This window comes from Dermacentor silvarum, chromosome 7 (assembly GCF_013339745.2).
Source record: "Dermacentor silvarum isolate Dsil-2018 chromosome 7, BIME_Dsil_1.4, whole genome shotgun sequence".
NCBI lineage: Eukaryota > Metazoa > Arthropoda > Arachnida > Ixodida > Ixodidae > Dermacentor > Dermacentor silvarum.
The window spans coordinates 138,253,363-138,269,475 of record NC_051160.1 but is presented as its reverse complement, the minus strand read 5'-3'; the positions used below and the strand labels follow the sequence as shown (position 1 = coordinate 138,269,475).

At 45.2% G+C, this 16,113-nt stretch overlaps 1 protein-coding gene across 2 annotated transcripts in view; it reads right to left on the bottom strand.

Annotated features, from left to right (window-relative positions):
* The window catches only part of LOC119459212 (BEN domain-containing protein 5), a 56,424-nt gene that overhangs the window by 12,243 nt on the left and 28,068 nt on the right, over nt 1–16,113 (bottom strand). For both annotated transcript variants that reach the window (XM_049671263.1, XM_049671264.1), the window contains exons 4-6: nt 10,900–10,956; nt 10,015–10,142; nt 6,463–6,688 (exon numbers count right to left, since the gene is read on the bottom strand). In XM_049671263.1, the coding sequence (XP_049527220.1) occupies nt 6,463–6,688; nt 10,015–10,142; nt 10,900–10,956 (411 nt within the window). The remainder of the gene's footprint in view (nt 1–6,462; nt 6,689–10,014; nt 10,143–10,899; nt 10,957–16,113) is intronic.

Sequence of the window (16,113 nt, the reverse complement as noted above, 5' to 3'; positions counted from 1 at the left end):
CGGATATAGTGCAGTCTTTTCAGACTCCCGTTAATTTTCCCATAGCACTCCATGTATACACGTATCGCTTATACTGCAGTTGTAGGAAACGAAATACCGGTTACAGTGCGGCTGCCTGGAAGTACAGAAGCCAGCGGAGACGGCGAACGCTCCCCTCAAACGGGCGCCCCAAGGAGTGCTCGAGGAAGAAAGAGAGACGAAGTGGAGAAGGGCACGTGGTGCGAACGAACAGCCAGTGAGGCTGAAACCAGAATCTTGAGTGCGAGTCGTGAAATATCACGGCGCGCATAGCGAGCGAGGGCCACGAAACTTCCAACGCTCGCTTCACAATAACGGCAACAAACAAAACTTCAGGGAGCAGGCGGCGCCGGCACAGCACGGCGAAAGGCGCACGCGGAGACTGTGGAATGTGAGGGAGCAAGGCGGCAGGGAAGCGGATTTCGCCTCGGCAACTTCGCCGCTTCGGTGGTTCCCCTCGCCCTCCCTCGTAGCTCCCTCACTTCCGACTGTCACCGTGCGCGCCCGCTGCCGTGCAGGCGCCGCCGCTCCAGCCGGCCTGGCGCCAGCTTCCCGAAGTTTCGTTTTCTGCCGTTATCGGGAAGCGGGCGTTTGCCGGCGTGGGCAGTTTCGTTGGCCGGCCTGGGACAGTGCCGCTGCTTCCCTCTGTATGTACCTCAAACACCGTCCGGTCGCATGTATGTACCTCAAACAATGTCGCGGTCGCATGTATGTACCTCAAACACCGTCCGGGAATTTCAAGCGTTACGCGATACCTTGCTATCGCTGTCAATGCTTTCTCATTCGGGCGAATTTGCCAAATGCTTTATCACATTTGGAAATAATACATCGAGCCTATTCCTTGATGCTTTGTTTCTTTGGTCAGCAAACATTATATCACTTCCATTATCTTAAGTAAAACGCATGTTTTTTTCTCAGAAATAAAATAAATCGCACAATGGCCCGACACCCGGGGTAAAATGAGGCATGTGGAGGGGTCATAATGAGACACCCGCAAAATTTAACACAATTTACGGCTTGGAAATTAGGCACTTCTAATAGCCCCCCCCCCCTCCTCTTCCTACCACTGGATTCCTGGGCCGACTCGCTGCAGCAGGTGCACTGAATTCAAACAAAGCCTCAGGATTTATGGTTCTTGTACAACTTCTTGCAAACCAAACACTGCCAGTTATTTTCGTGCGAATCGATCGAGTGGCTGTTACAACTAATCAATTCTTTCCACTTCGCTTCCTTTAGCGTTATGTCGTTTTGCAAGTGTGCAGAAAAGGCTGCCACCAATATGGCAGCTGGTTTCTCCAGCCACTGCGAGGCAATATTAGCCAGCGCATAAGCTCCCCTAAGCTCAATAGGAGGTACAAAATGAAGGTAGTACAAGCCTACGCCCCAACCTCTAGTCACGATGATGAAGAAATAGAACAGTTTTATGAAGATGTTGAATTTGCAATGAGAAAGGTGCAAACTCAGTGTACTGTAGTCATGGGCGACTGCAATGCAAAAGTGCGGAAGAAGCAGGTTGGTGAGCAAGCAATTGGCAACTATGGCATCGATTCTAGGAATGCAAGAGGAGAGATGTTAGTAGAATTCGCGGAAAGGAATAGGCTCCGCATATTGAATACCTTCTTCAGAAAGCGGAGCAACAGGAAATGGACCTCGAAAAGCCCTAATGGAGAAACAAGGAATGAAATAGATTTCATACTCTCTGCCGATCCAAGCATAGTGCAGGATGTAGAAGTGTTAGGTAAGGTAAAGTGCAGTGACCATAGGTTAGTGAGGTCTAGGATTTCTCTCAATTTGAAGAGAGGGAGAGTGAAATTAGTCAATAGGAAACAGGCCAGCCTAGAGGCAGTAAGGGTAAAAGCAGACCAATTCAGGCTGGTGCTCGCAAACAAATATGCAGCTTTAGAACAGGAAGATAAAGACAATATAGAGGTAATGAATGAAACCGTAACTAGGTTGATCTCAGAAGCAGCAATTGAAGTGGGAGGTAAGGCACGAATGCAACCAGTAGGTAAGCTCTCCCAAGAAACAAAGGACCTAATAAAAAAAACGGCAAAACATGAAAGCGTCCAACTCAAGAGATCAGATAGAATTCGCTGAACTGTCAAAACTTTACAACAAGAAGAAAGTAAGGGATATTCGAAATTATAATGTGGACAGATTAAGGAAGCCGTAAAATACGGACGCAGCATTAAATCAGTAAGAAGAAAGCTTGGCATAGGACAAGGCAAGATGTATGCACTGAAAGATAAGCACGGTAATATCATCAGCAATTTCGATGACATAGTAAAAGCAGCGGAAGAATTCTATACTGACCTGTACAGTGCCCAAAACAGCCTAACTACTTTCATTCGAAATAGTGATGAACCGGATACAGAGGCTCCTTCTATAACTAGCGATGAAGTTAGAAGACCCGTGAAAGACATGTCCAGGGGAAAAGCTGCTGGAGAAGATGGAATAACAGTAAATTTAATCAAAGATGGAGGAGATATTATGCTTGAAAAGCTTGCGGCACTTTATACGCAATGCCTCACAACTTCAAGTGTACCAGAGAGCTGGAAGAACGCCAACATTATACTAATCCATAAGAAGGGAGACGTTAGAGAACTGAAACATTATAGGCGCATTAGCTTGCTTTCAGTACTGTATAACATATTCACCAAGATAATTTCCAATGGAATCTGGGCAACACTTCAATCAACCAAGAGAACAGGCTGGCTTCAGGAAGGGATATTCTACAATGGATCATATCCATGTCATCAATCAGGTAATCAAGAAATCTGCGGAGTACAATAAACCTCTCTATATGGCTTTCATAGATTATGAAAAGGCATTTGATTCAGTAGACATACCAGCAGTCATAGAGGCATTGCGTAATCAAGGAGTACAGGAGGCATACGTCAATATCTTGGCAAACATCTACAAGGATTCCACAGCTACCTTGGTTCTCCACAAGAAAAGTAGACAGTTACCTATCAAGAAAGGGGTCAGGCAAGGAGACACAATCTCTTCAATGCTATTCACTGCATGCATGGAAGAAGTATTCAAGCTCTTAGACTGGGAAAGCTTAGGAGTGAGGATCAACGGTGGATATCTCAGCAACCTCCCATTTTCTGATGACATTATCCTATTCAGCAATAACGGGGACGAATTACAGCAAATGATTGAGGACTTTAATCAAGAAAGTGTAAGAGTGGGGTTGAAGATTAATATGCAGAAAACAAAAATAATGTTCAATAGCCTCGCAAGGGAACAAGAATTCAGGATCGCCAGTGAGGCTCCAGAGTCTGTAAAGGAGTACGTTTATCTAGGTCAATTACTCACAGGGGATCCTGATCATTTACAGAAGAATAAAATTAGGTTGTAGTGCATACGGCAGGCATGGCCAAATCATGAATGGGAGTTTACCACTGTCATTGAAAAGAAAAAGAAAAGTGTACAATCACTACATTCTACCGGTGCTAACATATGGGGCAGAAACTTGGAGGTTAACAAAGAAGCTCGAGAACAAGTTAAACACCGCACAAAGAGCGATGGAACAAAAAATGTTGAGCTTAACGTTGAGACAGGAAGAGAGCGGTGTGGATCAGAGAACAAACGGGGATAGCCGATATTCGAGTTGACATTAAGCGGAAGAAACGGAGCTGGGCAGGTCATGTAATCGTAGGATGGATAACCGGTGGACCATTAGAGTCATAGAATGGATACCAAGAGAAGGGAAGTGCAGTCGAAGACGGCAGAAAACTAGGTGGGGTGATGAAATTAGGAAATTTGCAGACCCAAGTTGGAATCAGCTGGCAGAAGACAGGGGTAATTGGAGATAGCAGGGAGAGGCCTTCGTCCTGCAGTGGACATGCATACAGGCTGATGATGAAGATGATGATAAAGTATATAGAACCACGACAGAATATTGCATCAGTATAAACAGTGCTGCTCCTCAGTGCCCCTTATAGGTAAATTCCGGATACAACAAAGATCGATTATATGAACAAGTGGATGTGCTGGTTTCGCCGAAGCGAGCATCATTAATGTGCATCACACTGCGATTGTTTAAGCAGTAGTTCACTGTGAACGTACCATATTTTCTCAACTCTAACCCCACTCAGTCACAAATTATGGCCTTGAAATTTGGTTATTTCCGGGAGCTACAATGCAAGCTTTGCAGAAAAAATTTGGAACCTGTATGGCGTCATTATTTCTTCAAGCCAGTCTTCATAATCGCAAAAATTAATGATTACAAACATTTATCCGTTAAGAGTGATGTGCTATATCATGAAAAAAAAACTGAAATATCTGATGCAAATAGACGCGCCACTTGCTAGTAAGCTGAGGGCCTTCTGATGCAGGAAAGAACACAAATTAACAGCAGTGATACAGAGTAACTCGTGAAAACTTCCTGTCAAACGTGGTAGTGCACAACCCTCTTACATTACTTTATATTGCATTACTCCTGGTACTAAAGTGACTTATGACATTGTTTTTCTACAGAGACAGTTACGTTTACATCAATTTTTTTTTACACCACATATAGGAACATTCATTTGGAGACATTTCGAGACATCGCGAGTGAAAGGGCTAGGCACCGTCATCTTTACATACCCATATTTGCCTATGTGAGGTCGTGTGCTCAGATTCAAAGCAAATCAAGTAGCATTACAGACTCGGACCATAGTATTTTACAATTATTTTTTTTTTCAGTGAACTCAAAACTTAACTCCTGCAGATTATCTCTGACATCAGAAAATGTCCTTGTCTTCTCGATAAAAATTGCCACCTGACTATCACTCCATTCTTTCATGGCCACTCATTTCCAGTTTCATTTGTCTTCAAGGGTGTTTGTGCTCCCTCAAGCTACTACACCTGCTGCTATCAGTACAAAATTATCCTTCTGTACGACAGGCAAACAACACAACAAGAGGGGGCATGAAACTGCATGACAAAGGCGTGTAAGTCACCTGGTCAGAACTGATGTTATTCATAGATCAACCAATCAGCAGCTTTCATTCTGGTGACATCACGTGCATGACCCTGCTTGAGTGACGTGTGAAGACCATCTTGGAGAAAAGCACACGTTTTTCTTTCCTTTTTTTTTTATTGGTGCCTAGCACAAGGAATGTAGCACTGCTACTATAGAGTGACTTTTTGTTTACAATACAGATTTTTTATAAAAAGGCTATGACCGTGAGACACCTGCTGTATTCGCACACAAGCTCTACAGCAAGGCAGAAATACTTTGCCGCTGCTTAACTTACTCTGAAAATACTAATTACCAACAATTTGTTATTTACCTTTTTATTACTAACTTGAGGGCAGTTGTCGCAATCTATGGCATAGTCAATTTTAGAAATAAAAAAATAATGCGTAATTTGAGATATTCATCATCAAAATTGAAGGCCAAATGCAGACAGTATTAAGACTGAGCATGCCCTGCTGCACGTCAGACGGCAATGCCCCATAAAGAAGTGTGGGGCAAAGTTTGAATGATAGCATGCCACGGCAAATCCTGACCTGGCATGCAGCGGCACATGCTGGCCAGGCAAATCGTATGAGCAGGTGCTGCAACGGGCCAAGATGTTCGGTTTCCAACTTCCTCGTGCTCGTAGTCAGAGGCATTTCGGTTTGATATGTTAGCACGACCGACTTTGCTGCGCTCCCACGGCGCCCGGTTTCAATATTGCCTGGATTTACCTTTGAAATTTGATTATAAATATCTCAAATCTGGTGCAATTTTTGAGATCTTTTAAAAAAGTTTGCCATTTAAACAACTGCCCCTAATGCACTAATAAAGAAAAGTTCATTAAGAAATTCTTCTTAATTACTATTTTGAAGCTCACATCATTAGTGGCCTCGCTACCTCACCTAGAATGTGGCATCTGCAATAACGCCACATTTGCTGCTCTTAAAGCCTTTTTATTAAAAAATCTGCTTTGTCTAAAGAATAACACCCTGTACATTCACAAAAGATCACTATCGCAGCATTCTGCACACGATGCACATGCTTATGTAAATTGTGTTAAAAAAATCAAAGGCGGTTTGAGGGTCCCTTTTAAGACATCATGACACTGGGTTAACTCTGTAATACCCAACATATCATTATGCCATGCTGATTTTGATACCTCAAAATTCTGATTTAGGCACAGGAAGTTCCATGCATAGTCCATAATAGCATTTTTGAAACGCTGGAAGTCTTCAGTTGCGGATAGTTCCACAAAACAATTTACCAATAATTATTTTCTGACTCAAATACTGTGTTTCTTTTTTCATGTTCAAATGTATTTCTCATAGCCAGAAATAAAGGTTAAACAGTCATACTGCAAATAAAGGATTAGGAAAGCAGACTCACACTCGCATGCTATATATTCTTTCGAACTATTCTGCCAAGAGAACAGGAGGGGCAGCTCACCTGCTGCTTAGATTCGAGCAAATATGGTAAGCGCATAACCACACCTTTCAGGGTGTCAAGCTTCTCAGGTGTTAGCGGTGGCCTTCCTTCCGATGCCATGTCCCGTGGCGAGGGCTTCTTCGCAGGCAAGCCGGTGACACTGCGCTCTGCGAGCTGTTCCGGCGTCCAAAACAGCGATGCAGCCATCGAACAAAACCTCACATCTGTAGGAGCACGGAACAATGCATCCCAATCGTGCTTCTCAATCCAGAAATCGCTGCCTGCATACACCTATAAAGAACACGCACGCTGCAGATGTAGTTATAATTGCCAGAAGCATGCACTTTGATCTATGAAACGATGATACAGTGATCAAGTGTACCTTGAATGGCAAGGCACATTCATGAATGGAGTAGGGATTATGAGCTCTTTGGACAATGAGAATACAGTTAAACCTCGACATAACGAACTTCAATATAATGAAATTCTCGATATAACCATGTATTTAACTTTTCATAACCTCTTGTCCATAGAACACCATGTACTTAGAACCTCAATATAACGAAGTGCGTTTAACGCGATTTCAATATAACTAAACTCCAGTACTGCCGCAAGGGAATCCCGAGAGAATAATGTAAACTTCCGCGGACGCAGATGGTCAAATGATTGAATTACAAGCGGCTGCTTGTGTAACACGATCAAGCGTCCACATTTCGGCCGCGGCTGCACATGGCTGCAAGCACGGCTGAGCGCATACACAGCCCCGCAACCTGCTTTGGAGGTAATCAGCCACGTGTGCAAAGAGTAGGCGTGCTGACACGGCGGGGCATCATGTAAGCTGTCTTCCGGCGCATTTAGTATTAGTGGTTGCGTAATCTGGAGTTTTGAAGACCCGTTGAAGCGAGGGGAAGACAAAGGATTTGCTCCCCACTGCCGGCGCTTTTCATGATAGCGTCGTCTCAGTGCAGGCAACGTTATCAGCCGTGGGAGCGGAGTGGACGCGAAAGTGTGGCTGGCTTCACTTACTTCGGACCGCCGATGTGAATGGCCGATGTGTGTCAACGCGGCATGAAACCTTATCATTAGTCGCCGACTCCCAAATTGAACAAAATGAATTGTTTTCTCATTAAAATTTGCTTTTTTCGATTGCCCGATAACGCATAAAATTTTGCAGCCCCTTTCTATGTGAAAAAAAATTGATCGGCGACTGTACTTATTTGCATAAAAGGTCGAATTTCAATACATCGAAATTTTGATATAACGAAGCAAATTGTCGATTTTACAGACTTTGTTATATCAAGGTTTAACTGTAACTATGGTTGTTACAGCTTTATAAGCCAGACCAAGCCTCGTCAGTACTAGTGTCATTGCGAGCAGCAGATGTAATGCATTGTGGATGAGGACAAATGATGTACCAGGAAACACTTTGTGCTCCGATCATTGCTGTTCACTGATCTCAACACAGCTCACAAAGTCGAAGGCCGAGGGGAGATGGACGAAGACATCGGAGGTCGCCCCACAGCCACATTCGCATCCGCTGTCTCGTGAACGTCGATACCTTGTGCGGTTTACAGTAAAACCTCGTTAATTTGGAAAATCGGATAATTTGGACTCGTCCTTTGGTCCCGGAAGACGTATGCATTATTTAATGCAATCAAACTCTCACGCACGTGAGAGTTTGCACGTATCTCGGCACGTGCATTCGCACGTATCTCGGCAAACATTGGCTAACTCTGAAAACTTTCGGAGCTCAGCGAGCGCAAAGCGATGCAAATGTGCCACACAGAAGAGCCAAAACGGCGCTAGTGCAAAATTGAAATGAAGCGGCTGAGTCTGCATCGCCATCGTCATCAGCGAAAACTGTAATGACAGCAACACTGGAATGCTTCATGCCTATTTGTGCCTTTAGAGCATTTATTCTTGCATTTACTGCCGCGCATAGCACCGCATTGGCCACGTGCCTTCATAACTGCGCAGTCGCCATCCAAGATCGCGTCGATAGCCACCACGGTTTCATCGACAGCAGTTGCGGCAAACAGTAGTGTCGTTTTGGCTCGGCACGCGCACAGGCCGCGTGCCTTCAGAACTGCAAAGTCGCTGTCCATGATCGCATGTAAGCGTTAGACAGTTGATTCGAACATACCGTGCCGCCGACCGTGCTCTCAGCAGCACACCAACTCACGCGACAGTGGCCCTTCTGACCTGGCAGTGCGGCCGCACGCCGGCTGCTGCTGCTACTATCTTCCGTTGCAAGTACCATATTTTGGCACATATGACCCACAACAATTTTTTCTTAATTTAGCAGTAAAGATTGGGCATGTGTTACATGCAAATTTTGCCTTGAGCTACAGATTCACAGCAGCAAAAATTTTGCCTCCATGGGAGCATGCGCGACGCTGTTGAGAAGCCACATCTCCGGAACATGTCACTCATGTGTTAGCTCAGTGCACATGCGTCGCCTGGCGCGGCGCTGCATGCAAGTCCTCCATTCAATGGGATTCCTTTAATTCAAACTCCATTTAATCTGAATAAATGTTAGGGCTCCTTAGAGTTCGAATTATTGAGATTCAACTGTACAAGTTTCTGCAGAAACTTAAAAAGGGGTGTGTGTGCTCGAAAAGAGGCTGTTGTTATCGAAGACCCGTCATGGTGGCTTAGTGGCTATGACGTGGCGCTGCTAAGCATGAGGTCACAGTATTAAATCCCGGCCGCCACGGCCACATTCATCGGAATGGTAAAATCCCCACGTACCACGCATTGGGTGCATGTTAAAGAATCCCAGGTGGTAAAAATTGATTGGCGGTCTTCCACTACAACATGTCTCATCATTAAATGTGCTTTTGCCATGTAAAACCCCAGAATTAAATTTTTTACCCAAGTGCCAGATGTAAATTACAAGCCTCATTTAGTCATATATGAAGCCAACAAACAAGGACGCCGAGAACAGCATAGGGGAAATTACTTGTACTAATTAACTGAATTAAAGAAATGATAAATTAATGGAAATGAAAGTGGATGAAAAAACAACTGGTCACAGGTGGGGAATGAACCCACGTCTTCGCATTACGCGTGCGATGCTCTAACCATTGAGCCACCGCGGCGCCATTTTCCCATCCATTTTCTGGGGTATTCATGTTTTATCTACTACAACTAACTCTGGGGGTGTTAGCCAGCGCCACCACTCACAAGCCTTGGCAGCAGATGTGGAACGTCCTTTCTGCCGCAGGTGTCACGTGTGCGTGAGCTTCTTGGGTGAAGGCAACTGGTCAATAAACCCACACGATACCTGTAGGCACTAATGCTGCCAGATTCGAGACCGTCGTTAGTAATCAATGAGAAAAATCGGAACCGAGGGGCCCGATTTGATTAATCATATCATGAGAATCCATTAAAAGACACCGAGGACAGCATAGGAAAAATTACTTTTACTTATTAATATATTATAATTAAAAATGATAAATTAATAAAAATGAAAGTGGATGAAAAAACAACTGGCTGCAGGTGGTTTATTGACCACCTTTTGCACTGTTCGACAGAGCAAATTTACATCATCTGGCTCGACTATTTGTTTTGAAGTTTAGTATCACAATGAGCTCCCAAAGATCACAACTAATTACCTTTCCATCCTCTCTCGCAGATCCTATCTTGGGAGTTTTGATGTCATCTTCCGTGTAATCATTTTCTGTGGGTCTGTGTTCCGTTTGCTGCTTATCAACATTGCTAACATCAGCTGATTCAGCCATATCTGGAAACACAAAGCCAAAACTAATGTTTAACCAAGAGACTAGATTCAGTGGCAAATCAAGAATGCAAGAAAACTCATATCCATAAAAGCATGCTGCTGCTACTGTTGTAAATTTGTTTCCTATAAATCATATGCTAAGCACGAATAAGAGGCCTCTATAGTAGTGCAGCAGCAAAAGGAGCAAAATGGTTGTGTTCTACATTAACAAGCAGCAAAGATTGCCAGACGCTGAGAGGGAAGAAGGCAGCTCACAATACTAACACAGGTACAGTGATAAAGAGATCAGGAGTAATTTTCATGACTACCCATCTAAAGAATGTCCTCATCAACCCTCCTGACAGCTGACGAGATGCACCATAACAAATCAAACAACTGACTTAGGCCTCACGCAGTGATGTGCAAGCTAATGAAAATAGACAACAGCCCAAGAATGAAACAGCGGTACGATCCAGGCTTAATTGGGTCGGTCCATCACCATGTTAACGCAGCCGCTGGTCTACGCCGTGCTACTTTTGATGGTGTGGAGAAATGGTGCTTGAGCAGTAAGTTCTGTTTTTGAAAGCACGAGCAGCCCTTCTGGCGCAGGATGGGCGCAGATTTCTCATACTTTGCTGAAACATAGCAGAAGGCACCAGAGTTTGGCTCTCAGCGCAGTTCAGCACAATTGGCGCAGCAGTAGCATCACTGAAACTGTAAGGAAATCCTTGTTTCGTTCCATTTCCACACATGAAAGTAATTACCAATATACCCTACTCACCTTCGGAAGAAGCATCTGCTTCAGGACTATCGCCGTGTGTGGATGTACTGCCTGCGCCTAAAAGTCAAAGGAATTATTATGGCACAAAATGTTTGATACATGCTTATAATGTATGCACGATAGAAATATAATAGTACTCAAAAAAGACAAAAGTGCTAACACTGAGTGGCAATATATATTATTGCTACTATTAAAGAAAAAAAAGAATTCAGAGCAGTCTGCTCATCTAAATGTTCATGAAGTTGAATAAACAATTCAGCTTTTTCGCAGGGCTGCAGTGATATTTACACCGGTGACATCACGAGAATGCCTCACCACATCCATTAAAATGGAAAGGAAAAGTTTAGGCACGTTCTCTATCATAATCACCAGCTTATTTATGTTCACTGCAGGACAACAACCTTTCCCAGTGATCTCCAATTACCTTTGTCTTGAGCCAACTGTCCCCATGTTATGCTTGCGAATTTCTAAATGTTGTCACACTAGCTAATTCTCTGCCCTCCTTGACTGCACTTCCTTTGTCTTGGCGCCCATTCTACAGCTCTAACAGGCCACCAGTTATCTGCCCTACAGATTACATGGCCTGCCCAACTCCATTTCTTCTTAATTTATTTATTTATTATACCCTCAGGGTCAATGGCATTACAAAGTGGCATCTCAACTTAAGTCTCTCTTCTTAATTGTGGACGGTATTGTAGAACGACGCCATCCACAATTACAGCCATTGTCGTTCCCAACAACTCATGTTATTCAATGATTCTGGGTGCATCACAAGACAAGTCCAATAACCATTTCACTAATGGCTGTGACTAATGACTAATGGCGTTGAAGTGAGAGGCAGCATGAAGGGCAATCTGCTCACTGCTGCTGCCACTCTTCCTCACGCAAGTGTTTTGAGAACGAGTGTCCACGGTCATCGAGTGAGATGTGTTCATGTTTGCCTGTGCGCGCACCAACATGCTTGTTAATTTAGTTAGTAAGTGAAGGTTCACAAGCTTATATGGCCAATAAAACTACTATCCTTACATTGTATAGCTGTATAATAATTTGCTATCGCAATCGACGCTTCACCTTTCGGGCGAAACTGCAATATTTTTTCATCTGTACCCCTACACACTGCCCTTGCAAGATGAAAAACGCAATAATGATTCACAGGAGAAGGCCGCAAAATTGGAAGTAATATGATTTCCCTTTATAGCCACACTCTAAACAACCAAATGGCAAAATCAAGCGCAAGCCGCGTTTGTTTCTTCCAGTTGCTTATTCAAAAACTCACATTTTCACTATGGTGTTAAGTGTTAAAGGACTAATAAAACTGTGCAAAAAGCTAGACTTCTTTCCAAACTGGCTGTCTTTACATAAACCCTTAAGTTCAGCCATGCTCCTGACTCAAGGTATTCATGTAAGCAAGCAACCCACATCTGACTGTAAATAACACCTGATGTAGGTACATATAATATATACAAGTGTACATTTATCTTTCTTCGGTGACCGCTTTTCACCACCTAACAAATGTTAAACTTAATTGCTCAAAGCAGACACGCCTGCATGTATTGGAAGTTCCTCGAATGTTATCGATAGTTCTATTCGTTGTTTGTTGTCACTGAACCTTGTGTAATCCGACTGTCTGCGCCATGCAAACTGTGTAGTACTTTCTGGAAAGCACGCGGACGCCAGCGATTACTCTGGAACCTTCAATAAGTCGTGTATAAAAGCCGACGCACTTGACCCGCTGATGAAATTTTCGACGATCGCTGACTGTGCTCACCACTATCATTATACATGGCTGTTGCTTGTTCTTCCTGGGCACAAGTTCGCCCAATAAAAAGTTACTTTTGTCATTCACAGTTTTCGCCACTGTGTTCTTCACCATCACTACATGACAATGTAATGTACTTCTATTAGTTAAATCAAAATAAAGAAAACTCACCGACGATTACGATACTCCCTAATGCAAAATTTAAGCACAGCTCTATAACGTGTTTTCATTTTGCGATAGACTGGCTGGCGTGGACAATCTGTCTTGTGCAGCACGTTGCAAATGGAGCAAAGTGTGGGACGACTGCCTCGCTAATCGCTAAATCGGGAGAGGCAGCGCGTGGGTGACACGTGGGCGCAATTCGCAGCAGCCGCCGCAGACAGACCTTTGCTCATGCAGCGCTTTGTTTCGATACATATAACGCACGCTACTCTGGCACCATCTCGTAGCCATTGTCACCACAAAGCCCATCTTGTGCATCCCTACACTTTTCTTCTCATGCTTTCGCCATAACCTCCTCCTCCGATTTCCTCCTCGCGCTCTCTTCGCTATCTCCATCTTTCACCTCCCGCTTTGCTCCGCATTTGCTTTCATCCTTCGCTGTACTCGTTTGCTTGGTTACAAGGTACAATGCCGACGCTTACTTAAAAGCTAGACTCTAAAATATTAAAAAAATGTCCTAAATATACAATGTGTGAATTGAGTAGTTACGAAGTACGGGTGCTTTCCAAGACTTTTGATCGAAGATAGACAAATTAAACCATGTCATACAGACAGATTTTCAAAGTATTTCTCTGTAATGCACAGCAAGGTAATCTTATATCAAACATTTAAATAAGGCTAGACTAGCAAATTAATATTGCCACCTGTAGGTAATGAGTCGAGCCCAAAACAACAAAGACCACACGCTCTTCCCTGCTCGAGAGCCAGCCCCGACGGATGCGCTTTCCAGAAGCCAGCTGCTCTGCAGTTTATTAAATTCCCAAGAGTACCTCTGAACGTTGTGACAAACTGCTGGTGGTGCTGGGTATCCCTCACAGATGTTGCAGGCCCCTCCAAAGATCTGCACTACGAATGCAGTGCCAGTCAGCACTCCCGTGCATCGGGCCAGCCGCAGGATCAAGGGACTGTCCCCGGAAGTTGTCAACGCTACAGTTCCCACCACTTCAACCGGTATGACCAGCGCTTCCGTTCAAACCAACCCAACCGGTACAGAGAGCACAATGTTGAACCGATATACACTTCAGAGCCCATGGGTCCCGACGACGTTTCATGGCACAGTGTTTAAAGACGCCGAAGACTGGATGGTCAACTTCAAGTGCGTGGCCACCTTGAACCAATGGGACAATGCGGCAGAAACTGAGACACGTCTACTTCTACCTGGAGAATGGTGTGCGTACGTGGTTTCATGACCGTGAGGAGCAAGTGACGTCGTGGCGCGAATTTTATTATCGGCTTTTGGAGACCTACACCAGTGCTGATCGCCACGAAGGAGCGGAACGAGCGAATCAGGCCCACATCCAGTTGCCAAACGAAACTGTGACCACATACACCTAAGACAAGACGCGCCCATTCAGACGAGCTGATCCAAGAATGCCAGAGGAGACGTTGCATCATCTGATGCGCGGGGTCAAGAAGCAGCTCTATGCTGGTCTCGTGCGGAGCCCTCCGAAGACGGTCACAAAGTTCTTGGCCGAGGCCGTGACCATGGAAAAGATGCTTCTGCATCGGTCCTACCTGTAGGAGCAGCAAGTGAACATCATGTCCGCTGCTGACATTTTCACGGCCATCGGAAGCAACACTGTCTGCGAGAACTCATCCGCTTTGTAGTGTTTGAAGAGTTGCAAAAGGCCATGGCATGCTCCATTGCAAGTGTTATCAAGGACGAGCTGCACCAGACCCTCCGTGATACCTTGCATCTTGATAATGCTGAGGCAGTACCTACTGAATACCACCGTGCGACCTACGAGGAATCCTTAAAGCGCCCTGCTTCCTCTCTGTCGCTGTTTGTTCGTGCTCCTCCTACAGTGTCACTTCAGTCGGCGCAGCAGATATACTACGAAGCTAGGTACACGGCGCCGCCCTTTGCTCATGCCGCTCCAGTTGCCCATCGTTCGGAGCGACCGGTCCACTACATCGACAATAGACACACGTCCCCTCGCAAGTCGGATGTTTAGCGCACACCTGATCGCCGGCCTCTGTGCTTCCACTGCGGCATAGCTGACGACTTGTACCACCAGTGCCCAAACCGGCGCCTTGAGCTTCGCGGCTTTTCCGCATACTTGCCGCCGCCCCAATACAGCCAGCGACCCCGGGACATTGAAGACCAACTTCTCTCAGCAGCACTTGGCACAGCCTGCCAGGTGGCAGTCGCAATCGCTGTCTCCAAGATAATTTTCACCTCCGCGCCAGCGGTATTCTACCGCACGGTCGCCCAGTCCCCGCTGGGAAAACTAACTAAAGCGACCTTTGGGGGCGAGGTCGCTGACGGTCAAAGTGCTGAAGACCTTCGATCAACGCAGATACGGAAAGATACCGATCTGACATCACCTGCAGCTGAACGGGACGACTGGCTTTCTCTCGATATACCAGTGACTATTGACGGTTACGCCGTTAGTGTTTTAGTGGACACCGGCGCAGGCTACTAAAGTGATCATGCCCTGGCATAACTCGCAGATTCAGACGGATAGCAGCCGCATCGTTATTCTACTGGGCACCAGCACGACTAGAATTGAGATTCAAGTATCTACATTCGTAGCGAGCTGCCTTGTCTTAAGCAAATGCTCCCGTGACGTTATTCTTGGGGTTGACTTCCTGCAGGAGTACGGAGCTATTATTGATCTGCAAGAGCATCGTATCACATGGCCAACGAAGTGCCGACGTACTTTGTGTTTCCGCAGACAGTGCAACGCGTCCTCCACGAGCCAGTGTCCTCGTCAACGTCACATGCTGTGGCTCATGCGATGGCAAAGCGGTGGCTGAAACTAACTTGAAACACCTATTGAAGCAAGGTGTTTGTGTGGCAAGAAGTGTTATACAGCTTTGTGATGGCCAATAGCAATTGCTTGTTACCAATTTTAGCAACAAGCATCGACATCTTTTCTGCGGCACTTCAATAGCATTTGCAGACGAAGTAGCAAACGTTAAAAACCGTTTCACGTCGGAAGTAGCGGAGACAGCAGACACGTCTCCAGGCCATATCGACATCAATTCTGAACTGTCCACCGATAGCCAGACAGCTCTGCGCAAGCTCTTGCTTGGATTCAGGACCTGCTTCGCAAGTTCTTCAAAGGTACGCCAGACTTCCATCACTAGACACAGGATCATCACGTACAACAACGCAGGCCCGATACACCAGCAGCCTTACCACGTGTTGGCAAAATAATGTGAAGCCATACGTATGCAGGTCCGGGAGATGCTTGGCGAAGGCATCATCGAGCCTTCCAACAGTTTGT